We start from the raw sequence: 27,988 nt of genomic DNA, 5'->3' as shown, positions 1-27,988 counted from the left end.
TGGTTCTGCATGGTTTTATTGCTGTCATCTTATATCTTCAGATGGGGAACAGGATGGAACAGCTGGAAGTATGGATGCTTCTACCCAGGGCTTATTGGAAGGCATTGGGCTAGATGGTGACACATTGGCTCCCATGGAAACAGATGAACCAACTACTTCAGACTCTAAGGGCAAATCTAAAATCACCCCAGCCATGGCTGCCAGAATTAAGCAAATCAAGCCTTTGTTGTCAGGTGAGTGGTTCTCTACTTTCTATTCCCTTTTCTGGCTTTCAGAGCCTTTAACCAGTCTTCAAACAAATTGAGCTGGAAAGACTGTATTGCTTCATGGTTTAAACAAAAACAAAAAAACATCCTGTGACTCACTTCAAGTGCATTTTGTTGAGTCCCTACTATTTGACAGGCTCTGTACTAGCTGTTAGGGATACAGAAATGAGAGAATTCCTTCCTGAGAGCCATGTTTACCTTCACTTCTTTAATTCCTTCCTTTATGCTCACTCATTGACTCATTTACTGTTGCTTATGCTGCTACCATTCCATTTACTTCTTAGTTCCCCCTTGTATGCAGCATGATAGATGTTGTAACATCTATTAAGCAAAGTTTCACTTTGCTTCTATGTTACTAAACTCTCATAATTAACTGGTTACTTTCCTAGACACTTTGTTTATCTGTTAATATAGTGTTGCCAGTAATATAGCCTCAACTGCATGTTTTATTAAAGTTAATTTGGCTACTTCATGGAGACTGTTCCCTGTTAATAGGAAACAATATTGCATTAAAAATGTTCATTGATCTTTCTTTGCTATCTTTTGCCCATAGATGTAATTGCATTGTTCTAGGAACTGATTTTGTGTCTTTCTTCAATAGTTTCTACTTGTTAACACTTATTAGTAAAGAAGAAACTGAAGACAGCTTCTGGGAATCTCTAGCCTCCCCTAAAAGCAAACAGTGTTTTTATTTGTTATCCCAAATTCTTATGAATTGTACCTTTTTGTTCTAATTTGTTTATTTCTATTTTCTTTGAGTTTAAACATATATTGCTAACTCTGTGCTGAAGTAAAATGGACCATCCAAGAAAATATTCATGTTTCTTGCTCTTTGTTTTGTTATACATCTTTGACTTAATACCCTGCAGCATTATGGGCTTCCATTGTGCAACTTTCCCATGTTTTATTTCTTTGTGATTGGGCCTTTTAATTTTCCCCATCTTTGAGCTGCTTTGCTATCTGTTCATCTGAAAGCAATCATGTGAAATATTTGTAAGCCTAATGTTTGGGTGCAATTTCTTCTTGACTTAAAGGCATTAGATTTTCAAATACTAATTGTACTCAACCTTCAGCAAGGCTGTGAAATTATCATTAGCCTATTTCATATTAGGAAAAATCCTAATTTGTAAGAAATAGAAAAAAAGGGCCAAATCATTATATACTTAAGAGTTTACTCATTTTTGAGCATGGTATTTCCAACTTGAGTGAAAATGGAGCTTATGTTTATATAGTGAGTTCCTATGTACATGAACATCTTTACAAGACCAAATATTTGATCTAGACTTACCCCCTTTCTCTTCATCAAGATAAAATGTTTGTTTTTAGAAATGATACAGGAACATTTCTCAAGAGAAATAGTCCTTACAGAATTTAAATTAGAGAAAAATGTTGAAAGGAAAGTCAGCAAATAATTAGGCATACTTGTATTTCACATTTGTTTCATATTAAGTGCCAGCATACTTCTTTGCCTATTACCTTCAAAAGTAGCTATTGTTTCTTGTCTAGTTTGGATTATCATATATGAAGACAGTTTCTTTTATGTTGTTCAGAGAAATGAGTCAATCATAAAAGTGTATTAATGCTAATAGGTCTGTTCTAAAGAAATCACTCTGAGAATACTATACAGCCTTATTCTAACTTACGGGTTCCAGCTTCCTCCAGATTAGGCCGAGCCCTTGCTGAGCTATTTGGACTCCTTGTTAAACTTTGTGTGGGGTCTCCTGTCCGCCAGAGAAGGAGCCATCATGCTGCCAGTACCACCACAGCACCAACACCTGCTGCTCGATCAACAGCTTCAGCTCTCACGAAGCTTCTCACAAAGGGCTTATCTTGGCAGCCCCCACCATATACACCTACTCCACGCTTCAGGTGAGGTTCTGCTTGAGATGCTGGGACTGGAAACTTGCCATTAAAAAATAAGATAACTTGTTTCTGCTCCACTTAATTGAGGAGTGAGACACTGAATTTGAGAGCCAGGAAATTTCTTTACATATTAACTCCATAGTATTAGGGAACCTTTTTTGATTGTACCTAGTACAGAACTCGGATTAAAGCATTTAGAGCCTTTGTTTCAGTAACCTTTTATTTGTTACTACATGACAAGTGTCACCATTCATATTTTTAAAAGTTTAATAGCTGTATTATTCGCCCATCTGCTTTCCAGTCTGACCAATTACTTCAGTGCATGTTAAATGTTGCCTCTGTTTTTATACCCTTAAATTCCCATTGCTTTTATATCTACCTCGTGAATTTTTACCCAATTTTATTTTTGCTTCCCCCACCCTCCTTTACAGGCTAACATTCTTCATCTGTTCCGTCGGTTTCACTTCTCCAATGCTGTTTGATGAAAGGAAGTATCCTTATCACCTCATGCTGCAGAAATTTCTCTGTTCTGGAGGTCACAATGCTCTTTTTGAGTAAGGATCATTTGCTTTACAGGGAAACATTTATTGAAGTTTTGGAGTTTTCTGTGTGCTCAACCTTTTCACAGGTTTCTAAGTAACCTGCCTTCTGACAGTGAGATAGACACCATTGTCTGTGTCCTTTTATGTTCTGGGACCTGGCCAGATGTGTGCTCTGTTTTCCTTGGGAAGGTGGTCTTGGTCATTTTATGGTTTTTGTTTTTATTTTGCTTTGTCAGAACATTTCTAGACTGAATTTCAAATCTTGGGACACAGAAGTAATAACACTAGGAAAAGGAAGGGACATGTAGTGCTCATGTAGAGAATTAAACGGAAAGCTTCCTTTTTTGAAATAAGTAATATTTATACTTTCTCTTATATGAATTTAGAACTTTCAACTGGGCTCTCTCCATGGGAGGCAAGGTTCCTGTTGCTGAAGGATTAGAACATTCAGAATTACCTGATGGTACAGGTGAATTCTTAGATGCTTGGCTTATGCTGGTGGAAAAGATGGTGAATCCTACCACAGTGCTTGAATCTCCACATTCACTGCCTGCCAAATTGCCTGGAGGGGTTCAGAACTTTCCTCAATTCAGTGCCCTCCGCTTCCTTGTGGTAACCCAGAAAGTGAGTATTCAACATTCTTAAGTAAAGAGAAGTTGCTTATGTTAATTGGATACCTTCCACCCTGTTAAATCCACCTTAAGGAAGTCGTTTTTCAAGATATTTTATCGTTACTAAGGTAATGTACAGAGGGGCTTATCATTTCACAAGTCAGATGACAATACAATTATTGAACAGTTAAATCTTACGTCTAGGGCTGGGAATATGGCCTAGTGGCAAGAGAGCTTGCCTCAAATACATGAAGCCCTGGGTTCAATTCCCCAGTACCACATATAAGGAAAACAGCCAGAAGGGGCACTGTGGCTGAAGTGGCAGAGTGCTAGCCTTGAGCAAAAGGAAGCCAGGGACAGTGCTCAGGCCCTGAGTCCAAGGCCCAGGACTGGCAAAAAAAAAATCTTACGTCTAGGTAGATCTGCTTACAGAAAGGTATAGAACCAAATGAGGATTTTCTCTTGTGTAAGTATATGAGTTACTACACTTTAGATTGGTACTTTCAAATTGATTTATAAATATCTTTTCTTCATTTCCCTTATTATTTACTTCGGATTTATGATTTGTGTTTGCTTTGTCTTTAATTTACTTCTTCACACACTTTGCAAATGACTTACAGGCAGCTTTTACTTGCATCAAGAATTTATGGAATCGGAAACCCCTGAAGGTCTATGGTGGTCGAATGGCTGAGTCGATGCTGGCCATTCTATGCCACATCCTCCGAGGAGAACCTGTGATTCGAGAGAGACTAAGCAAAGAGAAGGAGGGGTCTCGAGGAGAAGAGGATACAGGGCAAGAAGAGGGTAGCTCCCGTCGGGAACCTCAAGTCAATCAGCAACAGCTACAACAGGTGAGATTCTAGCCTGAAATCTGGGGATAATAGTAATGTTTATCACTTTCTAAGTTTATATATCACTAAGTGCTTGGTTTTACTAGCCAGGAGTTAGGTTTAAATTCATCTCGCTTGAAATTGTTTTCTTCCTAGGAAAGGTAGGGCGTATACTTTCAGATGCTGTCATATTTGTGTCCTCTTTAGTGTGTTAATTATATATATAATTACATTTTAAAAACTGAAGATTAGAAGGAGGAGGAGAAAGGAACACAACTTCCTGCCACTTATGGTGAAGAGCATTTTCGTTTCCTCTTTTTTTTTTTTTTTTTGGCCAGTCCTGGGCCTTGGACTCAGGGCCTGAGCACTGTCCCTGGCTTCTTCCCGCTCAAGGCCACTTGAGCCACAGCGCCGCTTCTGGCCGTTTTCTGTATATGTGGTGCTGGGGAATTGAACCTAGGGCCTCGTGTATCCGAGGCAGGCACTCTTGCCACTAGGCTATATCCCCAGCCCCCGTTTCCTCTTTTTATATATGTGTGTTGTCTTTATGTCTAGGGTCCTCTTCAAACCTTTTTTTCTATAGATTTGTGCCCTATTTCTTATTATCTCAGTGATAAATTTCTCAGTGGACACCAGCAGTAGAGTATATACACAAGGCACTGGATTTAATACCCCATAATGCCACAGCAAACTAATAACTATTGGTGGGCTGGGGATATGGCCTAGTGGCAAGAGCGCTTGGCTCGTATACTTGAAGCCCTGGGTTCGATTCCCCATCACCACATATACAGAAAATGGCCAGAAGTGGCGCTGTGACTCAAGTGGCAGAGTGCTAGCCTTGAGCAAGAAGAAGCCAGGGACAGTGCTCAGGCCCTGAGTCCAAGGCCCAGGACTGGCAAAAAAAAAAGCAAACAAACTAATAACTATTGGTTTAAATAAGTTTTGAGTACAAGCAAGGTACTTTTTAAAGGCATTGATAGATAATTTTACCACAAAAGGTCATTCTTGTCTATTTTAAGTTGCTTGGTTTTGTCATTAATTTTTACATCATTCTTAATAATATTTTAAATTGCATTGCTTACATTAAGAAATTTTAGGCTGTTTCACTGTTCAATATTTATTTTTCTATAGTTCATTGCTATAAATCCGTGGTACAGTTTGCTTATGTATATCACGATTACTTCACAAGTAGAAGATATTCTATGTTAGATTTTGAAGCACATTTTATGCTATTTAAAAAGACCCCACTGTTTTCTAGAAAATTGGTACCAATTTATGCTTGTGTATCAGTAGCTATATAACCAACTATCCTATCCCCTATTTCCTTTTTCTTTTGCCAGTCCCGAGGCTTGGACTCAGGGCCTGAGCAGTCCCTGGCTTCCTTTTGTGCAAGGCTAGCACTCTACCACTGAGCCACAGTGGCACTTCTGGCCTTTTCTGTTTATGTGGTGCTGAGGAATCGAACCCAGGGCTTCATGCATGTGAGACAAGCATTCTACCACTAAGTCATATTCTCAGCCCTCCCCTATTTTCTTAAGACGACGGAATTAAGACATTCCTTTCCTTAATGTGTAGCTTTCATGTTTGAATAGCTGTAGTAGCACCAAAGAGAGGACCACTTATAGTGTATGTAACTGCACTGCTTAACAGTTGTTTCCATCTAGAAAAGGTTTCTTCTTTTTAAGTGCTTGAACTCTTGCATTCTCTTTGTAGCTCATGGACATGGGTTTTACAAGAGAACATGCCATGGAGGCCCTGTTGAATACAAGCACCATGGAGCAAGCTACTGAATACCTTCTAACCCACCCTCCTCCAATCATGGGAGGAGTTGTTCGAGTAAGTTGGCATAGGAATTCCAATACCAGTTTGGTTTAATTACTGATTCCCCCGTATCCTTCCATTTCTGTTCTTATTATAAACTGATTTACATTTTCCTATTTCTTTCATGATCACTTACTGGTATTTCCTTTTCACAAAAATTCTCAGAGATTCAGAATATAATAGCAAGAGGCTTCCTGTCCTCTAGTCATGAAGACTATTAGACTGTGTTCGTAGAATAACCTGCAGTCCAAAGGAATAGAAGAGACGGCCCTTTCTCAGATTCACAACTGATAGCTTATTCTATATGTTATTACTTCCTATATTTAATTTCATTGTGATCAAGTAAGCCTAGTTGGTTTTGGCAACAGAGAGCCATAGTCAGAGCATATCCACTTCCCTGTCTAAAGATTAGTTGCCATGTGAATTAGGGTTGCCTCTGAGTTTTACTTGTTTTAGGTGTACATAATTGTTGGAATTTTTGTATTACACTGTAGGATCTCAGCATGTCTGAAGAGGACCAGATGATGAGAGCCATTGCTATGTCTTTGGGACAGGATATCCCAATGGATCAAAGGGCAGAGTCACCTGAGGTAACTAGAATGCATCATCCTATAGGCCTTGTCTTTTTCTTGAATGACAGTATTTTATAAGCAGTCTGTCCCTACTGCATGGCATCTATAATCGAGGTACCTAGTATTAACTCAAAGCTTTAGATGACATAGATGAAATATTAGTCTATATTGTCACAAATGATGACCAGAATGTACTTGGGTTGAGGGAGGATGTTTGGTTTAGGTGTTTTTTTTGTTAAAATGGTACCAGAACATAAGGATATATCTAAAAAGCCATCCTTCTGTTGTCTTTTCTGTGACTTCTCATGGACTTCCCTGTCCTGGCTTCATTTGAATTGCAGTCCTCAGATCTTAGCCTCCTGAGTAGCTAGGATTACAGCATAACCCACTAGTGCCTTTTGGTTTCTTTTTGTTATTTTAGTTTCTGAATTTCCTTTCCTCAAAAACATAAAAGAACAAACTTGAAATGACTATACACAAAAGAGTTACAATTTAGCCAGGCACTGGTGGCTCACACTTGTAATCCTAGCTACTCAGGAGGCTGAGATGTGAGAATCATGCATGGTTCAAAGCCAGCATAGACAGGCAAGTCTGTGAGTCATTTTTTTCTACCAGTTCTAGGGTTTGAATTCAGGGCCTATGCACTGTCCCTGAGCTTCTTTTTTCCAAGGCTAGCACTCTACCTATTGAGCCACAGTGCTGCTTCCGGTTTTTTTCTGTTTATGTGGTACTAAGGAATTGAACCCAGGGCTTCCTGCCTGTTGGCTAGGCACACACTCTACCACTAAGCCACCTTCCCCAGACATGGAGAATCTTACCATCAATTAACTACCAGAAAACCAGATTGTAGAGCGCTAGCCTTGAGGTGAAAAGCTGAAAGAGACAGAGCCCAGGCCGGAAGTTCAAGCCCCATGATGGACCAAAAAACATGTCATTTTAACATTTTCATTTTTGTGTCTAGTACATTTGTATCAAAGATACCCCTTCCTTCACCTTTCCAATATGCTGCCACTATTTCTTCCCTGTCTCCAGGAAGTTGCTTGCCGGAAGGAGGAAGAGGAACGGAAAGCTCGAGAAAAACAAGAGGAAGAAGAAGCTAAATGTCTGGAGAAATTCCAGGATGCTGATCCACTAGAACAAGATGAGCTCCATACTTTCACAGATACAATGTTACCAGGCTGCTTCCACCTTCTTGATGAACTGCCAGACACAGTGTACCGTGTGTGTGATCTGATCATGACTGCCATCAAACGTAATGGAGCAGACTATCGTGATATGATTTTGAAGCAAGTAGTCAATCAGGTAAGCTTTCGGTGAGACAATATTGGGGCTTAAATTCAGTGGGCCAAAAAAGAAGGGTTTATATGGAGTGGGTTTGTTTTTCCCATCGTACCCGATTTCTGAAAACAAGTTCTTTTGAATTCTATCAGATGTTGCTATATTTATTCTTTCAGTCCTTTATATTGCAATCTAGCTTCTGCTACCATGTTCAAAATGAATTGCACTTTTATGCCAAGTTAGAAACCTTTCTAAGCAATAGTTGCTTCCTGATATTTATTTGTTCTTTTTGTTTGGTTGTTGCTTTTTTTCCTTCCTAGTACTTGGGTTACACCTCAGGGCCTCATTCTTGCTAAGGCAGGCATGTTACCAGTTAAGCCACACTGACCATGTTTGCTTTAGTTACCTAATTACTAAGCTTGAGTATTACTTTTTTGGTGGATCTAGATTGTGATTATGTACCTGGAAAGACATATCTGCTCAACTTACTTACCGAGCTGTTGGTTCAGATGGGTTTTTGCCAAGATTTTTGCCTGAGCTGGCCTCCCAACTGCTTTCCTTCTAATGTTGAACTCTTGAGTAGCTGTGATTGCAAATATGAGTTACTGTGCCCATCTGGTATTTTAAATACTGTTTTTCCTCATCTTAATATTAATATATGAGCCAAATTACAGTGGCTCACACCTGTAATCATAGGTACACAGGATGTGGAGATCTGAGGATTGTGTCCAAAGCCAGCCTGGGCAGGAATGTCTGTGAGATTCTATTTGTAACTAACCACTAAAAAGCCTGAAGTTGAGCAGTAGCTCAAGTGGTAGAGTGCTCACCTATACTAAGAAATCTCAAGAAAAGCACCCAGGTCCTGAGTTCAAGCCCCAGGACCAACCCTTAAAAGAAACAGTATGCCAATTGTAAAAGTAGGATAAGAAATTAGGATAAATCCTCACAGCTATATGTTTTCAATCTATTCCTATAGCTTAATCATTACTATCTTGGTTTATTTGTTTGTTTGCTTGCCAGTCCTGGGGTTTGGACTCAGGGCCTGAGCACTGTCCCTGGCATTTTTTTTTTTTTTTTTTGCTCAAGGGTACCACTTTTCCTCTTGAGCCACAGTGCCACTTCCACCTTTTTCTATTCATGTGGTGTTGAGGAATCGAACCCAGAGCTTCATGCATGCTAGGCAATCACTCTACCACTAAGCCACATTCCTAGCCCTACTATCTTGTTTTTATGAAATTGTTAAATTTAATAGCAGTGGAAAAACTTAGGAAAAAATCTACATTTGGTTTTTATAAAATGATTTTTTTTGTTGTTGGTTTTGTTGTTTATTGTGCTTGAGATTATACTCATCATGCCAAGCAAGTATTTTACTACTTTATCCATGCCCTGATCCACCACAAGTTTTTAATTTACAGTATTGTAAAAGTCAAGGAAACTGTATAGAAGAAAAAGCATTTCTGGTTTTTTGTTTGTTTGTTTTTAATGCCAATATTGGGGCTTAAATTCAGATCCTTGAGTTTTTTTTTTCTTTTTCTCTCTTTGCCAGTCCTGGGGAATTGAACTCAGGGCCTGAGCACAGTCCCTGGCTTCTTTTTGCTTAAGGCTAGCACTTGAGCCACAGTGCCCCTTCTGGCCCTTTCTATATATGTGGTGCTGAGGAAATCAAACCCAGGGCTTCATGTATATGAGGCAAGTACTCTACTTCTAGGCTATATTCCCAGCCTGATCCTTGAGTTTTTACTTAGCTTTTTTCACTGGCTCATGGTTCTACCACACCTTCAATCCACTGTTTTGCTGGTTCATTAGAGGTTAAGAGTCTCAGATTTTTCTGCTGGGGCTGGCTTCAAACTGCAATCCTTGTTATATCTTTATCTCCTAAGCAGCTTTGATTACAGAGGTGAACAAACAAGGCCTGGCTTCTTACAATACTTTTATAAAAAGTAAAATCTTTTTCAAAAAGGGAAGTGTTAGCATATTCATTTAATTTTTCAATGTTTTTAGTGGGCTTTACTAAATGGTAATTCTAGGTACGATAATAACAAAAGATGACTGGTGACGCTATAATTTGCGGAGGCCTTTTTGATGTTGATCATATGTACCAAGAATTTTGCTAAACTTGTTTCCGGGCTGGTGAGTGTTCAAAGTTTTTAGAATGCAATTCTAGCTACCAAGACCTGAAGTTCAAACTCCACTATCAGTTCATGTGTTTGACTTAGTGATATAGGCCTCTTCTTATAATCTAAACTTAAGAGTAATTATTTAGTGGTGATTACATCTTTTGGAATTAAGTCATTATATAGAGTATATTATCATTTCCCTGTCTTTCTGTCACTGCCTATATTGGAGTGGTGGGAGTATTTGTAAAGATTGAAAGTGTTCTCAAAAATTCATCTCACTCTGTAGTTTCCTGACTTAGCCATTTTTGTACTTTTCTAGGTGTGGGAAGCTGCTGATGTATTGATCAAAGCTGCTCTTCCATTGACAACAAGTGATACAAAAACTGTATCAGAGTGGATCAGTCAGATGGCTACCTTGCCCCAGGCCTCCAACTTGGCTACTAGAATCTTACTTTTAACACTACTTTTTGAGGTAAAATTTATATCTTTGGAGCTCTGTAATTCATTTGTCAAAATAATTACTGAACATCTGCCATATGAGACATTGAAGAAAAGAGAAACATAAAGCCTGATCTCTGTTTTATGAGCCTAAAATCCTTCTAGCAGGCTAAAATGTGCAAAATACTAAATGAATTATAGCAGTTCAGGAAGCATTTCTTCCTCAAAAACAAAATAGTTGATCAAGTCCATGGATTGTTGGGTGTAACAGTTTAAAGGCATATATAATTATCTTAGCCAGGTGCTGGTGGCTCATACCTGAAAACCTAGCTACTCAGGGGGCTGAGATCTGAGGATCATTATTTGAGGCCATTCAGGATGAGCAAGTCTGCCAAACTCCCATCTCCAGCTAACTACCAAATAGCCAAAAGTGGCTCACATGGTAGAGCCTTAAGCAAAAAGCTCCAGAGACACTGCCCAGACCAAGTTTAAGTATAACAAAATAATAATAATAATCATCATCATCCTAGTAGAAGAAAAACACGTTTGCCTCTCTGAAAAAGGCTAACTGGCAGCCGTATAATCATGTAAACTATGGAAATTCAGTGTGGTCAGATTGTTCTCTCCTTTATCAACTGATAAATCAGCAGGTCATTTGGGACTAGAGAGTGCTTTTGGATACAGCATGTTATTAGTTCAACCAACATCAAAACTAGGCTTTATAGATTTGGGTTTTGGGCTAGATAGACAATTGGTTCTTTGATGTAGGTCATTACATTTAATAGTAAAATGTGAACCTAATAGGAATTAACCCTTTACAGTAACTCAGAAGATGATTCTAATATATATATATATGATATATACACATATATATGTGTGTGTCAACTTTCTGGTCCTTTGGCTTGCACTCATGTCCTGTGCACTGTCCCTGAGCCTCTTTGTACTCAAGGCTAATACTCTGCCACTTCAGCTACAACACCATTTCTGGCCTTTTCTGAGTAGGTTTTTTTTTGTTTGTTTGTTTGTTTTTGGAGATAAGAGTCTCACGGGCTTTCCTGCCCAGGCTGGCTTTAAACTGTGATCCTCAGATCTCAGCCTCCTGAATTGCTATGATTACAGATGTGAGCCACTGGCACCCAGGTGCCATGGTACTTTTGAAAAGGAAATTTAGATATTTGAGGCTCTGTAGATCATTCATCAAAGCTATTGAGAACAGTATAAGATGTTGAATAAAAGAAATGTTATTTATAGTATTTTGAGAATAGATGGTTACAGGAAATTTGTCACAGAATTTAAATTTTGTATTCCTGGGTTACATTATAATTTAAGGAAGAAGTCTGGCCAGGTACCTATGGCTCACACCTCTAATCCTCACTTCTTAGGAGACTGAGAGCTGAGGATCACAGTTTGAAGCCAGCCCAGGCAGGGAATTCCCCAAGACTCATCTCCAATAAACTACTAAAAACACCAGAAATAGAGGTTAGGTTCAACTGGCAGAGTGCTAGCCTTGGGCAAAAGGTCAAGGACTATGCCCAGGGCCAGCAACAAAAATAAAAATTGAAAGTCACTCATATGCTTTCATCTATAAAGAATTACTTTTCCCCCCTCAGAGAAAATAACTGAATCTTTATTTTGCCTAGGGCTAAATCCCAACTGTGAGAGGCTGACTTACAGAATAGATTGTAGCTAAGTTCTAAGGTTGAAAATTTGTTATAACTTGACATACTCTTGAGGCTAATCTAAGACCTGCTGGTGGTCACCAGGAATGTATGTCTTTGGCCTACTTCCCTGAAACCTCCAGTCTTTTCCAAGAGTACAACTTAGCAACAATGGGAATTCATCTCCTTTTTCTATACTAATCTCAAGAAGTTTAATTGTTTTTAATTGTTTTTCTGTGTGTACATAAAGTATTTTGATCACATATCTTTCTCTATCCTCTCTATATTCACCCTTCTTGCACCAGTACTCTTACTCAGGGTAGGGCCTGGTTTATGATACTGTCTTTACATCCACAGATGCATATACGGTATTTTATTCAGGTTTGCTTATTCTCACTTTCCTCATCCCCTTACTTACAGATTTAAGTGAATCTTGTTTGGTATCTTCATCATAGTGTGTTTCGGTATTGTTTGCCCCTTTAACATTGTCTTTTCCTTCTCTCCGAAAATTCCACCTTATTCAGTTTTATAACTTTTTCCCATGTCATGTACACATTAGAATACATTTTGGATGATCTCTACTTTTTCTAAATGATGATGACCTTATGTTGAACATTTATTTCCAATAGTTCTTTTCTATTCTTTTCCTCCCTCTCCCTCTCCCTCTCCCTCTCCCTCTCCCTCTCCCTCTCCCTCTCCCTCTTTGCCAGTCCTGGGGTTTGAACTAAGGGCCTGGGCCCTGTCCCTGAGCTTCTTTTGCTCAAAGCTAGCACTCTACCGATCCATAGCACCACTTCTGGCCTTTTCTATATATGTGGTGCTGAGGAATTGAACCCAGGGCTTCATGTATGGGAAGCAAGCACTTTACCACACTGGTTTTCTTATAAAAGCAACACTTTGCTGGAACCTTAATAATGAGCTATGTTTATCTATCTCACTTTCCAAGATTATAAAGCCTCTCTTTTAATCAAAAGCTTTACAGTTTCAACATGGTTAATTCTACCTACATAGCCTTGATTTCATTCCCTAATAATTTGTCAGCCATGGGGCTTGAACTCAGGTGCTGAACACTGTCTCTGAGCTCTTTTGCTCAAGGCTATCACTCTACCACTTTGAACCACAACACTACTTCCCGTTTCCTGGTGGCTAATTGGAAATAAAGAGTCTCACCCTCTTTCCTACCTGGGCTGGCTTTGAAGCACGATCTTCAGATCGCAGCCTCCTCAGTAGCTAGGATTACAGGCATGAGCCACCGGCACCCGGCTCCTTAATTATTTTAATAGCCATTTCTGTATTAATGTGCCCACTGTGTTGGACATTATGTGTGTGTGTATGTGTGAGAGAATGTTCATGTGTTTGTATATGTGCGCATGCATACCTGAGCACGCACACAACTTTTAAAATAATCACAAATACCATGGAAGTCGAAATTATTACTTCCCCTGACAGATGAGTAAACAAAAGGCCTGAGAATTGAAGTTTATCATCTCAAATTAAACAGTTACTCTGTGATAAGAGGTGGAAATTTACTTGCTTACCACCAGTTCTGTTAATGTTCATCTCTATGTTCTATATGACACTAATTTGTGTCTCTTGCTTTTTTCTTTTCAATCAATCAGGAATTGAAACTACCATGTGCTTGGGTTGTGGAGTCAAGTGGCATCCTTAATGTCTTAATCAAGCTCTTGGAAGTGGTACAGCCTTGCCTACAGGCTGCTAAGGAACAAAAAGATGTCCAGACCCCAAAGTTAGTGACTATTTGTATCTGTCTGTCTGTCTATAGTGTGTGTGTGTGTGTGTGTGTGTGTGTGTGTGTGTGTGTGTGTGTGTGTGTATGTTTTGCTTCTGTTTCCTAGAAATTGATCCATTCAGCTTAGGGCCTGAATCAAGCATTTTCAACTAGATAGATAGATAGATAGATAGATAGATAGATAGATAGATAGATAGATAGATAGATAGATAGAGTGCAAGGCGTAAGTGCTTTTGCACTTAGAGTACTACCCACATACCTGATAAAACAGAGGTAGAGGTAGATTTTTCCCAATGTGCCCAGAATAAATCATTTCTCCTTTTAGGTGGATCACTCCAGTTTTGCTTCTTATTGATTTCTATGAAAAGACAGCCATTTCTTCAAAAAGAAGATCTCAAATGACAAAGGTATGTGATTTATAGTGTCTGTGGTTGGCAGGATAGTTTAGGTTGTTTATGTAGAAGAATGGTAATCAATGTAAACATTTCTGAATAAGGTTTTAATCTTTTGAATGATGTTCATAAGTAGATTTTTCATGTAGGAATCAAATTCTTTTGCTAAGGAACTATTTGCTAAAGGTTTTTACTTCTGTTACATGAAGGCCTGAGTATGCAACGAGCAATCCCTCTACAAACACATTGTTCCTCCTGACAGAATTTCTGTTCCAGCTTATCTGTAATAAACATTCTCATTTTGGGGGAAATAGTTAACAAAAAGGAAGTAGGAGATTTTAATACTTAATGGAAGTTTTGCACATGGAAATGTTAAGATAATCAAAGTTAAACTAATATGAAAAGCTCTTGTTTTTGAAGTGTTTTAAATGGCCAGTGTATTTATTTTTCCTGAATTAGTTTTTTTTTTTTTTTTTTTTTTTTTTTGGCCAGTCCTGGGCCTTGGACTCAGGGCCTGAGCACTGTCCCTGGCTTCTTCCCGCTCAAGGCTAGCACTCTGCCACTTGAGCCACAGCGCCGCTTCTGGCCGTTTTCTGTATATGTGGTGCTGGGGAATCGAACCTAGGGCCTCTTGTTTCCGAGGCAGGCATTCTTGCCACTAGGCTATATCCCCAGCCCCCCTGAATTAGTTTTAGCAGTTAACACCACTTATTTTAACAATCAACCTTGAAGTAAATACAAATAAACTTTATACTTTTATGTTTGTTTAGTACTTACAGTCCAGCAACAACAACTGGCGCTGGTTTGATGATCGTTCTGGGCGTTGGTGTAGTTACAGTGCCAGCAACAATAGCACTATTGATTCTGCCTGGAAATCTGGAGAGACAAGTGTGCGATTCACAGCAGGCCGAAGAAGATATACTGTCCAGTTCACTACAATGGTGCAGGTATGTGCTCACTAAGTGCTGAAAACTTTATTAGAACACAGGAATGTGCTGGATGTCCTATTTGGTTGCTTTCTGTTTTGTTTTGTTTTTTTTTTTGGCCAGTCCTGGGCCTTGGACTCAGGGTCTGAGCACTGTCCCTGGCTTCTTCCTGCTCAAGGCTAGCACTCTGCCACTTGAGCCACAGCGCCGCTTCTGGCCGTTTTCTGTATATGTGGTGCTGGGGAATCGAACCTAGGGCCTCGTGTATCCGAGGCAGGCACTCTTGCCACTAGGCTATATCCCCAGCCCTTTGGTTGCTTTCTGTACTAATAATCCTTATATGTTAATGCACAGCATTTTTGCTTCTAAATTGAAAGTAATTTTCAGAGAACTGAGTTGTCCTAAAGTCACCCACCTTAAGTTCATGTAGCAATCTGATTTTTTTCAGTGTTCAATCAAGGATTCGGCATGATTAGAATTAGTATATGTTTTGTTAGAATGCTTAAAATTTATTTAAAGGAGCCAGGTGCTTGTGATTCACACCCTATAATCCTACATACTCAAAGAGATAGATCTGTGGGTTGAGATTGTGGAACCACCTGTGAAGAAAAATCCAGAAATCTTCCAATTAACCATCAAAAAGCTGGAAGTGGAGTTGTTTGTCAAGTGATAGAATACCAGCTAAGACCTAAATGCCAAGTCTCTAGGCTGAGCGTTGGTTACCCACATCTGGCTCCTAGCTCCTCAGGAGGCAGAGATCTGAGGATCCCTGTTCATAGCAAGCCCTAGTAAGAAAGACCATGAAACACTTATCTCCAATTACCCAGCAAAAAAACAATAGTCAAGCTGTAACTCAAGTAATAAAACTTAGCAAAAATGCTAAGGGACAGTGCTCTGGCCTTGAGTTTAAGCCCACTGCTGCATAAGATAAAATAAAGTAGTGACTAAGACCTTGGGCAGGTTAGGGTAAGGAGCAGAATATATACTTAGGAATAGAGGCTTATATCTTGAGCATCAAAATTTTTTTCTTCCATCGAGATGATAGGGTTTGAATTCAGGGCCTTGTGCTTGCTAAGGAGTTAAGCGCTATACCCCAGCAAACCCTCCTCCTCTGAATTATTTTTTATAGTATAAATGCAAAGAATTTCAATAAAAGATTCTTCTATTTAACATACACTAGCTGCTCAGTAAATAAATGACAGCTGTGTCCTAACCCAAGCCTAAACTCCTGACTCCCTCATCAATGCAGCATCACACAAACCAAAGATAAAAATATTGTCCTAAAATCAGATTACACTGAACATCATTGATTCATGCTGCTACTCAGAATACTTCATATTGAGGAGATTCAAAACCAGCCGGGTGACATATCAAATAGACTCAGGTGGTTAGAATGCCAGCTTTGAGTGGGGAAAACAAAACTAAAGCAAAAGCAGCTTTTCAGTCCAAGCCCCTGTTTAGTGCACATACTTGGTCTGTGCATGTGCTCACGTGTGCAAAAACACACACACAACAAATTCATTATGGGGCTTTGTGTGTGTTCCTTTCCATCCCAGAAATTTTCTTTCCTTTTCTTTTTCTTTTTCCCTTCCTTCCTTCCTTCCTTCCTTCCTTCCTTCCTTCCTTCCTTCCTTCCTTCCTTCCTTCCTTCCTTCCCTTCCTCCCTCCCTCCCTCCCTCCCTCCCTCCCTCCCTCCCTCCCTTCCTTCCTTCCTCTCTTTCTCTCTTTCTCTCTTTCTCTGTTCTCATCCTGGTGCTTGAACTCAGGGCCTGACATTGTCCCTGGCTAGCACTCTACCACCTGAACCACAGTGCCCCTTCTGGCTTTTTCTATATATGTGTGGTGCTGAGGAATCCTACCCAGGCCTTCATGTATAGGAGGCAAGCACTGTACCACTAGGCCATATTCCCAGCCCTACTTTTCTCTTTTTTCTCTGTTTTAATTATAAGGATGAGATCATTTTCTATGATTTCCTCCTTTTTTAGCATTTTATCTCAAAGGTATCCTTCCCCATATTCTCACTACTTGCACACGCGCACACGCACGCGCACACACACTCTATTTTTCTTTTTGTGAAAATTTATTTTGTCTACTTAAATGTTTAGGTTAACGAAGAAACGGGAAACCGACGCCCTGTCATGCTGACTCTCCTTCGAGTACCACGTCTGAATAAGAATTCAAAAAATAGCAATGGACAAGAGCTAGAGAAGACACTAGAAGAAAGTAAAGAACTAGATATCAAGCGTAAAGAAAATAAAAACATTGGTATGGACTTTGCATTTTGCTGTTAGATTTTCTTACCTTTGCCTTTTGCATGTGGTTTTTTTGTTGTTATACTAAGATTTGACTTAGTGTCTTATGCTTGCTAGTGAAATGTTCTACCAGTTGAGGCACATTCACAGCTGAAGCTTTTGTTTTTCTTTTAGACAGTAAGCCTAGGCTTCCTGTAAAGATGTGAAGTTCCCACCTCTGCTCCCAAGTAGCCATTGTGCCTGGTTTTCATTTAAAATTTTCTGTTTGTTTATGAAAGGCAGTAATGGGGTTCGAACTCAGGTCCTCACACTTGCTGGACAAGAATTCTATCTGTCCTGCCCTACCCTTCATTTTAAATATTTAAGGAATGTTTCTACTTATGGACCTTTATGTCTTAAAGTTTCATTTCACTCACATTGTTTACAGAGTGAAAGATACATAGTCCTCTCATATATGTATGTCTTTTCATCTGGTCTTAGGATTGTTATTTGGTGTATTTCTCCTACTAAGACCTAAGTGCTTGGCCAGTTAGTGGCCTATTGAAAGAAATGGCAAGTTAAATTTTCTAAAATCTTTTATTTTCTTATTTGAAGATAACTCCTTGGCTCTAGAAAATACAAACACTGAAAAGGAGACTACCCAAGAAGAAACGAAAGTTGGCGAGATCCTGATTCAGGGCCTAACCGAAGATATGGTGACTGTTTTAATCCGAGCCTGTGTGAGCATGCTGGGAGTCCCTGTGGACCCAGACACTTTGCATGCCACTCTTCGCCTGTGCCTGAGGCTCACCAGGGACCACAAATATGCCATGATGTTTGCAGAGCTGAAGAGTACCCGCATGATCTTGAATTTGACCCAGAGCTCAGGCTTCAATGGGTTTACTCCCCTGGTCACACTTCTCTTAAGGCACATCATTGAGGACCCATGCACCCTGCGTCATACCATGGAAAAGGTCAGCCTTTTTGGTGTCAGATGCGGTCTTAACAGCATACTTTTGTTCTCCTTAGTTGTAGAACAGATCTGTTCTCAGCATATATAGAAAGATGCATATACTATATATTATGCCTACCATATTTCCCAACTGTTCTTGGAAATTCATTTTTGTATAATATATTGTTCTGTTGAGTGACATATTTGTAATGAACTGAAAACCTCATTTCTACTCTTCAGTGTAGTTTTACTGTAAAGATATCTCTTATTCGAAAAATCCTCTCTGGCAATATGGGTGCTTTTTTCCAAGCCAAATTTAGTATAGAACCAGGGGATATGTTCTATATTTATGCTTAAAAGAGAATTCCTTTCTAGGAATAGCTACTAGATGTTCACCTGAAAGCCTTTTCTCTTTTCTTTTCTTTTGGGGGGGGGGGCAGTCCTGGGGCTTGGACTCAGGGCCTGAGCACTGTCCCTGGCTTCTTGCTCAAGGCTAGCACTGTACCACTTGAGCCACAGTGCCACTTCTGGACGTTTTCTGTATATGTGGTGCTGGGGAATTGAACCCAGGGCCTCATGTATACGAGGCAAGCACTCTTGCCACTAGGCCATATCCCCAGCCCCTTTTTCTCTTTTCTTGTGGTGGGTCGTGGGGCTTGAACTCTGGGCCCGGGTGCTGTCCCTGAGCTCTTCATCTCAAGGCTAGTGCTCCACCACTTGAGCCATAGTACCACTTCCGGTTTCCTAATGGTTAAGAGTCTCACAGATTATCCTGCCCAGGTTGGCTTTAAACTGTGATCTTTATTTAGATCTCAGCCTCCTGCATTTCTAGGATTAGAGAGGCGTGAGCCACCCTCACCTAGCTAAAAAGAAGCTTGTTTTTAAAACCTTGTATTTGAGGTTGCAACGCTTAAGCTTTGTGATACCTGTGATTTCCCAAGCACTGTGGTAAACACCACTTGTCCCCGTGTTGGTTGCTTTTGTATGTATTAGGAGATTTATAAATCAGTTAAACAAATGGTGATCATTAGAAACATCACAAGTTGGGGGCTGGGGATATGGCCTAGTGGTAAGAGTGTGTATACATGAGGTCCTGGGTTCAATTCCCCAGCACCACATATACAGAAAATGGCCAGAAGTGGCACTGTGGCTCAAGTGGCAGAGTGCTAGCCTTGACCAAAAAAGAAGCCAGGGACAGTGCTCAGGCCCTGAGTCCAAAGCCCAGGACTGGCCTCCCCACCCCCCAAAAAATAAAGAAACATCACAAGTTGGTAACACATTAGTATAACAGAGGTAGGAGGCAAACAACTTACTAGTAAAACTTTTCCTCCATAGTTGTACAAAAATCTCTCACAATTCTTTGTTGGGTTCATGACCTTTAATATAGACTTTTCTTCCATTTTCTCCTATTGAAACATTGTTGCCCACCATGATAAGTAATATAGCAACATTTTATCAGAGATTAGTAGAAACTAGATCAAAAGGTGTAAGTCTATTTTTAACTTGCTTATCCAAAAGCTTATCAACTTAAACTTTTGTGTATGAGTATGCATTTAAGATTCTAATCAGGGGCTGGGGATATAGCCTAGTGGCAAGAGTGCCTGCCTCGGATACACGAGGCCCTAGGTTCGATTCCCCAGCACCACATATACAGAAAACGGCCAGAAGCGGCGCTGTGGCTCAAGTGGCAGAGTGCTAGCCTTGAGCGGGAAGAAGCCAGGGACAGTGCTTAGGCCCTGAGTCCAAGGCCCAGGACTGGCCAAAAAAAAAAAAAAAAAGATTCTAATCAGTTTTTCGTCCAGCCTATTTGCTTTTAACTCATATCTTTAAAATCAAGAGAAGTGTTTAAAGCAGCAGGTGCAGCGATTACAAAGTCGGATGATAACAAAATTTGGACTAAAAGAGAAAAATTTAAAGTATTTAAAATGTATTAAATGCCCAAGTTAAATATAGTTTCTTATCAGTTTCAAAAAAGCCTTTTAAAGCTTTAAGTAAATTTAATTTAGGAATATGAGAAACAAAGACAACTGGCATTTGGGCTTTTGTTTTTTGGGTTTCAATTTGTTTTATGCTCCTCCTGGAGTTTGAACTCAGGGCCTGTCCCTGAACTTTTTTCCTCAAGGCTTGCACTCTACCACTTGAAACACAGTTCCACCGCTAGCTTTTATTAGTGGCTCCTTGGAGATGAGAGTCTCACAGACTTTGCTGCCTAGCTTGGCATAACATAGCAAGGATTCCCCTATTTACTGACAAGAGTATTTGCTCTAGAATTACTTTTAATATTAAGGAGCTAGAGGCCTTATTTCTGTAGAATGAAACTGAAGGCATAAATTATGGCTTTACATATATTACAACTTGTTGCAAGGGGCATGTCTTATTTGGTTACAAATGTTAGAATTCTGGGGCTGGGAATGTGGCTTAGCGGTAGAGTGGTTGCTTGCATGCACCAAGTCCTGGGTTCGATTCCTCGGCACCATATAAACAGAAAAAGCCATAAATTCCGCTGTGGCTGAAGAGGTAGAGTGCTAGCCTTGGGCGAAAAGAAGCTCAGGGACAGTCCTCAGGCACTGAGTCCAAGCCCCAGGACTGGCCAAAAAAATGTTAAAATACCAAAAGATATTTACCTTTGTGAGAATCTTGAGCACAAATAAGTAAATCTCCTGATTGACAAGTAATATTTTTAAAATATGGAACACTTCACTAATTTGCATGTCATCCTTGCTCAGGGGCCATGCTAATCTTCTCTGTATCATTCCAATTTTAGTATATTTGCTGCTGAATCAGGCACTTGACAAGTAATTTTAAGAGAAGAGTAAAGGCAAAGCTAGCTGTATGTTAAGTCCTGTGACTGTGATTATCTAAGATTGACATTCAAGGTGGGCTCCAGAGTGGCTTGCAACTATAATCCTAACTACTTAGAAAGCTGAGATCTGAGGATCATAGTTTGAAGCAGGCTGACTTCAATTAGCCACCCCATCAGCCTCAAGTGGAGCTGTAGCTCAAGTGGTACAATGCTAGCCTTGAGCACAAAAGTTCAGGGAGAGATGCCAGGCCATGGGTTTGTGCCCCAGCAACTACACAAAAAAGGGAGGGAGGAAGGAAGGAAAAGGCATTAAAATTTTTTTTATCTTATTCTTACATACTGGATATTTTGTGTGATGATATCTGTGTTATTCATATCAGTGTATGGATATCAATGTTAAACAGTTTTGGTTTAAAAAGGAGACATCATTTGAGGGACCTATGAGCTACTTACTATTTAAATGTGGTGGCTATGTAGTGTTTATGGGCCATACTGATTTTCCATGATAATATGCAGTCTCCTGCAAAGATTTATTTAGTTTAGAGATTTGTAAATTTGTTGACTTGTGTTTAGGGATAGGGTTGTGTTTTGTTTTTGTTGTTCGTGTTGGTGTTAGTCCTGAACTCAAGGTCTTGTCACTATTCTTTAACCCTTTTCTCAAAGGCTGGTGCTTTTGCCACTTGATCTACATTTCCACATCTGGCCTTTTGGTGGCTAATTGGAGATAGTCTCATGGATTTTCTGCCTGCCTGGCTGGCTTCCATCCTCATATCTCAGCTTCCTGAATCGCTAGGATTATAGGCATTAAGTACCAGTGCCTGACTCTTTGTTTTGTTTTTAAATCAAGAAAGAAATAGATAAGAATTGAAGACCAAGTATATCTTTCTCTCCCAAAATTTGATATACTGTTCTGAGACAGAAGTTGGCTAGTATTTTAATGCTTGGGAACTCTCTTTAGCAAATGATGTCTAATCTGCAGTGGTTCTATTGTTATTAGGTTGTTCGCTCTGCAGCTACAAGTGGAGCTGGAAGCACTACTTCTGGTGTTGTATCTGGCAGCCTTGGATCTCGGGAGATCAACTACATCCTTCGTGTTCTGGGGCCAGCTGCCTGCCGCAATCCGGACATATTCACAGAAGTGGCCAACTGCTGCATACGCATCGCCCTTCCTGCCCCTCGTGGCTCAGGAACTGGTGAGTTTGATATTTGCAAGCCTTTGAAAAATAGCTTGGTGTGTGGCTAGAGATTTTTCTACAAGGAAGATCTGTAATTAGGAGATCCTCAATAGGAAAATACTAGGATATTGTTGTCTTGGATCAATAAATTCCATACTATCTTTTTTAAGTTTTTGATATTTTTATATGATCACTGACATTACACCTTAGGGTTCCTCCCCTAAGGGTTTCCTCCTTTGGTCTCACTTATACCTTCTTAAATAACTTCTAGGTCTTGTGTTATAATCCCTGTCAGAGTTATTAAGGACTCCTTCATTCTACTCTTGGCCTTCAAAGAATTCATCATGGCATGACAATAAGCCTAATGTACAGTTAATATTTTATAAGTTGATAATTGAGGGACAAGTATGTATGATTCATGGAGTACAGTGAGAAGCTTACAATGTTATCTATATTCTTGCCCAGAAGGAATGAACTATATGGCATTATGTGAAAACAAGTAAATAGTCTGAGATTTTATAAGATAACATAATGTTATAGGAAATGTTAGGGCTTGAACTTAGTACCTGGGTGTTTTCCTTGAGCTTGTTTTGCTCAAGGCTGCCACTCTCCCATTTGAGCCACAGCTTCACTTCCCGTTCTTGTTTTTCTTTTCATTTTTTTTTCAGTTTTTTTTTTTTTTTATGAGTCTCATAGACTTTCCTGCCCCAGCTGGCTTCAAACTGAAGTCCTCATATCTCAGTCTCCTCCTGAGTAGCCAAGATTATTGGCATGATCCACCAGCACCCAGCCACCTCAGCTTTTTTGTATTTATCCCTGTGTTGCACATCTCCAATGTATGCTCTCATGTAATTCTCAAAATTATCAACATTTCAAGAAGCAAAAATCTGAAGTCTGTTGCAAAAACAGAGCTAGCTTTCAAAATTATTTTCTTCAATTCCAAAGCCCTTACCTATATTAAATCCTATGCGATTTAGGATAGATTAAAAAAAACTTTTTCTCAGGCTTATGTATTGTACAAGCTCCTTTCTCAGCTTTTGTTTCTTGGTAACCATGTTTAAATACTGCTTCATGATGGACTTTGTCTCCCCCCACCCCACCCCCATCCCCTATGTCTCGACTTTTGTCCTAGCATCAGATGATGAATTTGAAAATCTTAGAATTAAAGGTCCCAATGCTGTACAGTTAGTGAAGACAACGCCTTTGAAACCTTCTACTCTGCCTGTAATTCCTGATACTATCAAAGAAGTTATCTATGATATGCTGAATGCTCTGGCTGCATACCATGCTCCAGAAGAAGGTATGTGACTGACTGCCCACTTTGCTGTAAACTATTGGACACATTACCTTTTTTGGTCATTCTTGCCAAGAAGTTGCATAGTTTTCATTTTGGGGATCAATATGAATATGTGATAATGTACATTTCTTAAAAAGTTGATAGTCACACAGTATAACAAATATCAGAGGTAGTATCTGGTAGGGCTGGTATAGGTGCAAAACTTTCAGTTAGTTGAATATCAAACATCTCTTGTTTGAGTATATTTACCATGAAGAACATGAACAAAGATTTGAAACAAAACACTAGCATCTTATAAACAGATTGAAATACCAGTAATTAATTCTCTTAAGCCTTTCATACTCAAAAGTTATTAGAGTGGGTGAGATGACTTCCTGACTTTTGAGACTACCACCCTAATCCACTTGTATTTCTAGTTAAGAACTGCATGTGCTGGAGGTGTGGCACAGTGGTAAAATGCCTCTCTAGCAATGGAAGGCCCTGAGTTAAATCCTACTACCACAGGGGGAGGCAGGGCACAGAATTTACATGTAACCACTTGGAAATCCATGATTAAATTGCTTTAAACCCATGGTTCAGTCACACCTTTCAGGACTTTCTTAATGTGGTAGGTCTCCAAAATTGCCTCAAGATGGTGAATACTGTTTTTGATAAGTAAAGACATTTTGTTCCATTGACAGTCATTTCCTTGCTTTTCCTCCTACTGCATTATATCAGGACTTCTCATAGTAGGTTATAGCTATAGTAGCTTGAGCTATTTATTTACCTCCCATGTACAAGGAAAGCCATAGTGCCGAGTATGTTCATTTTTGTCTTAGTAGTATTAGCTTAGGAAAATAAGGATCCTTGAGCAGAAAATTAACTGAACCTATCTATAGGCATTAACATTCCACATTTAAAGTGTTTCTTTTATTTCTAATATTTGTTTCTGTTTTTCTAGCAGATAAATCTGATCCTAAACCAGGGGGCATGACCCAAGAAGTGGGCCAACTCTTGCAAGACATGGGTGATGATGTATACCAGCAGTACCGGTCACTTACCCGTCAAAGTAGTGACTTTGATGCACAGTCAAGTTTTTCCTTAAATGTATGTCAGGTCCAGCAGCCTCCTTTTCTGCTTTCCAGTATATAGGGTTATGCGAAGGAAATTTCAGAAATAGAAATCCAGATAAATGCAGGAATCCTAAACAGCTTTCTTTGCCTTACGATAGAAGTGTTTTCTTAGGCATTTTCCCCTTTTTACTGTTAATGTAAAGGTGATGTACAGAGTGGTTACAGTTATGTAAGTCGGTAAATAGTACATTTCTTTTTGGACAGTGCCCGTCCCTTCTCTCGCTCTCTCCCAGTTCTTTCCTTACCCCTTAAATTTTTCCCATTTCCTCCTCCTACTTTTCCAGTAACAATGACAACATCCCTCAAATTCTAATATATAGGGTTAGAGACATGGCTCTGATCTGAGTGAAGGGTCAGATTTCCATTTCAAGTCATAGTCTCACCCACAAAAAAAAAATTCTATTATAGAGAAAGAGCATCGTTGAAAGGTTTGTCAAAGAGAATCTCTGTAGCATTTCTAGAATTCCCTGGTAACATTTCTGCTATTGGGGACAATTGTCTGAAATTTATAATAACCCAGGCATTTTTTCTTTTTCAGAGTCAAGTCTTTGCTGCCGATGGTGCCTCTGCTGAGACTTCCACATCTGGAGCCCCCCAAGGAGAGGGTAATGTTTTACCTTTTTTCTTCTTATTGTTTATTGAGAAAACAGCTTGAAGGTTATCCTGGGATAGAGGGGAAGGGGAATAGAAGTTTGTCCCATGTTTATTGAACTAAGTGAACTTAAGGATGAGATTAGTGTTGTGCCAAAATTAATAAAACTGTAATTTTATTTATTAATTAAGTAATTTAGTAATTATTAATTAATTTATTAATTAATTTTATTTATTATTAATTGTTATTGGTTGATCTAGTAAGTTCCTTTTAGTTGCCTTCTTTAAACCAGCCATTGCCTCTCTTGATGACTTCCATAGCCTAGCTTATAGTTATTTTAGCTTGCTCTCTGGCACTGTGAGCACAGCCCATTGGCTGATCACTATGAATTGGAAAAATGTCTTGAGGAAGTCAGCCTAGTGAGACTTCGAAAGTTATGTATCGTAGATAGGGAAGATTTTTTTTTTTGCCAGTCCTGGGGCTTGGGAGTCAAGGCCTGAGCACTATCCCTGGCTCCCCCCACCCCACCCCTCCACCACGCAAGGCTAGCCCTCTATCTCTTGAGCCACAGCGCCACTTTTGGCCTTTTCTGTTTATGTGGTGGTGAGGAATTGAACCCAGGGCTTCATGCATGCTGGGCAAGCTCTGTCACTAAGCCACATTCCCAGCCCAGGGAAGATCTTTAAGATCTAATTTCTGCTAAGGTTCTTTGTGCATGTCTGTAATTCCATCTGTTCCAGAGGGAGAGAGAAGGTGGGTCATGAGTTGAGTCATAACAGCCAATGTAGCAGTAAAACCGGGGGTCACAGACAAAAAGGCTGGTAGCATGACTCCAGGGTAGAGCACTTGCCTGCAATGGGCAAGGCTTTGGCTTAAGGCCTGGCACCAATTTAAAAAAATACAGCAACCCCAAATCACTACCTAATTTAGGAGATACTGTGCTTAATATTTTACTAGACCCTGACAATGAAAAGTCAAAGCCAGATGCCAGTGGCTCAGGCCTGCAATACTACCTACTTAGAAGGCTGAGGTCGAATGATTACAGTTCAAAGCCAGTCTGGGCAGGAAAGTTTATAGGACTCTTACCTCCAATTAGCCTCCAAAATAGCCAGAAGTTGTGCTGCAGCTCAAGTGATAAGATCACAAGGAAAAGCTCAGGGACAGGGCAAGCCGCAGAACCGGCACTTAAAATAGAAAAACTAAAAGGCAAGTCTATAATACTAGCCGCTGAGGAATGATAAGAACTGAGGAATAACGTTTGAAGCCATCCCAAACAGGCATCTCTTTTCTCCAATAAACTAACAAAAAGCCAGAAATAGAAGTATGGCTTAAGTGGCAGAGCTCTAGGCCTGAGTTCAAGGTGCTGTACCAGCACCCCTGCCCCCTAAAAAATAACCTAGTCTAAATAGTATACTGACTAACTCATTTTGACAGATCAACAACTCAAAGTATACAGTGTAGATGATAGATGCCAGTATTACTCAAAGGAAGCATTTTTGCCCACTGTATGGCAGACTATTGAATATGAAAAGAAATTCGACTTCAAAGAATTCGACTAGTGTGGGAAATTTGTGATAGTTAAAAATCAGAGTACCTGTTGGAACAAATGAAGTACAGTAGGCATGTAATTGCTTGTTTAGGTGGTACAGGAGAACATTTATAAAGGAGGTCAGCTTTTGAACTGAACTAATTATATATGCCTGACAAATGGGGTAAGGAAGGAGTAGATGAAGGGTACAAGGCATGTTTGGAGAACTTATTACAGTAGTATGGTTTTTCTGGAGCATAAACTCTTAAGAATAGGCAAATGAAAGGGAACCTATGGACAGTTACACAAAGCACCCTCCTTTAACTATGGATATATGTCCTATGACACCTTTCTCATCATCATTCTCTCTTTCAACTCACATTATCAGAATATCGTCTTCATACATGTGGCCTGAAGTGGAGGAGGTGTTGTATTCTTTATGCCCAAGGCTTGGTGGGTTTTCCTACCATTATTCCACTGTGAAATTATTGAACCAGTGTTTGGTTATTTCTCAGGAGCTTCAACTCCGGAGGAGTCCCGAGATGGGAAGAAAGATAAAGAAGGGGACCGGGCCTCTGAGGAAAACAAGCAGAAAGGCAAGGGCAGCAAACCATTAATGCCTACATCCACTATCCTTCGTCTTCTGGCAGAGTTGGTGAGATCCTATGTTGGTATTGCTACCCTGATTGCCAACTACAGCTATACTGTGGGACAGTCTGAACTGATCAAAGAGGTACTTCCAATTTTTTTTCTTACGATGCTATATACTCAAATTATTTGGGTATTATGTATGTGTTGGATTTTTTTGCTGGATCCATGAATGCTTAATGCACACCAAATAATAACATATGTCTCTTTAAGATGCATTGCAGTGCTAGGCCTATTTCCAATTATGTAGAGCCACTAGGTTCACTACAGGACTTGAGTTAATCAAAGTTTTTTTCTCTTGAATATATTGGCTGCAATGTCAAATGCAAAACCAAATTCAAAGGCTAGTTAGGGAAATGTTCTAATAATACAGTTAAAAAGTGATCTTGGGCTGGGTGCTGGTAGCTCACGCCTGTAATCCTAGCTACTTAGGAGGTTAAGATGTAAGGATTGCTGTTCAAAGATGGCCTGGGCAAAAACATCACTGAGACTTACTGCCAATTAAAAAACCAGAAGTAGAACTGTGAATCAAAGTGGTAGAGTACAGGGACAGCACTCAGGCCCCTGAGTTCAAACCATTTAACCA

General features: G+C 39.7%; 1 protein-coding gene, 1 long non-coding RNA gene and 1 other non-coding gene across 14 annotated transcripts in view; 1 reads left to right on the top strand and 2 right to left on the bottom strand.

Annotated features, from left to right (window-relative positions):
- Huwe1 (HECT, UBA and WWE domain containing E3 ubiquitin protein ligase 1) overlaps positions 1-27,988 on the top strand; it is a 158,470-nt gene that overhangs the window by 85,402 nt on the left and 45,080 nt on the right. For 9 of the 12 annotated variants that reach the window (XM_048336497.1, XM_048336507.1, XM_048336504.1 and 6 more), the window contains 19 exons: positions 42-233; positions 1,919-2,135; positions 2,561-2,683; positions 3,058-3,295; positions 3,903-4,133; positions 5,826-5,948; positions 6,428-6,523; positions 7,538-7,807; positions 10,220-10,372; positions 13,616-13,743; positions 14,072-14,153; positions 14,909-15,085; positions 17,170-17,329; positions 17,911-18,269; positions 22,048-22,243; positions 23,358-23,525; positions 24,463-24,608; positions 25,173-25,239; positions 27,270-27,487. In XM_048336497.1, coding sequence (XP_048192454.1) covers positions 42-233; positions 1,919-2,135; positions 2,561-2,683; positions 3,058-3,295; positions 3,903-4,133; positions 5,826-5,948; positions 6,428-6,523; positions 7,538-7,807; positions 10,220-10,372; positions 13,616-13,743; positions 14,072-14,153; positions 14,909-15,085; positions 17,170-17,329; positions 17,911-18,269; positions 22,048-22,243; positions 23,358-23,525; positions 24,463-24,608; positions 25,173-25,239; positions 27,270-27,487 — 3,344 coding nt within the window. The remainder of the gene's footprint in view (positions 1-41; positions 234-1,918; positions 2,136-2,560; positions 2,684-3,057; positions 3,296-3,902; positions 4,134-5,825; positions 5,949-6,427; positions 6,524-7,537; positions 7,808-10,219; positions 10,373-13,615; positions 13,744-14,071; positions 14,154-14,908; positions 15,086-17,169; positions 17,330-17,910; positions 18,270-22,047; positions 22,244-23,357; positions 23,526-24,462; positions 24,609-25,172; positions 25,240-27,269; positions 27,488-27,988) is intronic. The other 3 variants (XM_048336503.1, XM_048336501.1, XM_048336500.1) reach the window with 3 other exon arrangements.
- LOC125343915 lies at positions 3,795-23,359 on the bottom strand. The gene is made up of 3 exons (XR_007209384.1): positions 23,220-23,359; positions 9,361-9,365; positions 3,795-3,805 (listed from the first exon to the last, which is right to left on the bottom strand). It is a non-coding gene; the product is annotated as an uncharacterized LOC125343915 (long non-coding RNA).
- On the bottom strand, positions 20,929-21,031 carry LOC125344334. The gene has a single exon (XR_007209473.1). It is a non-coding gene; the product is annotated as a U6 spliceosomal RNA (small nuclear RNA).

This window comes from Perognathus longimembris, chromosome 28 (genome assembly GCF_023159225.1).
Source record: "Perognathus longimembris pacificus isolate PPM17 chromosome 28, ASM2315922v1, whole genome shotgun sequence".
Lineage (NCBI taxonomy): Eukaryota > Metazoa > Chordata > Mammalia > Rodentia > Heteromyidae > Perognathus > Perognathus longimembris.
The sequence above is the reverse complement of the archived record's forward strand: the minus strand, read 5'-3'. Positions and strand labels throughout refer to the sequence as shown.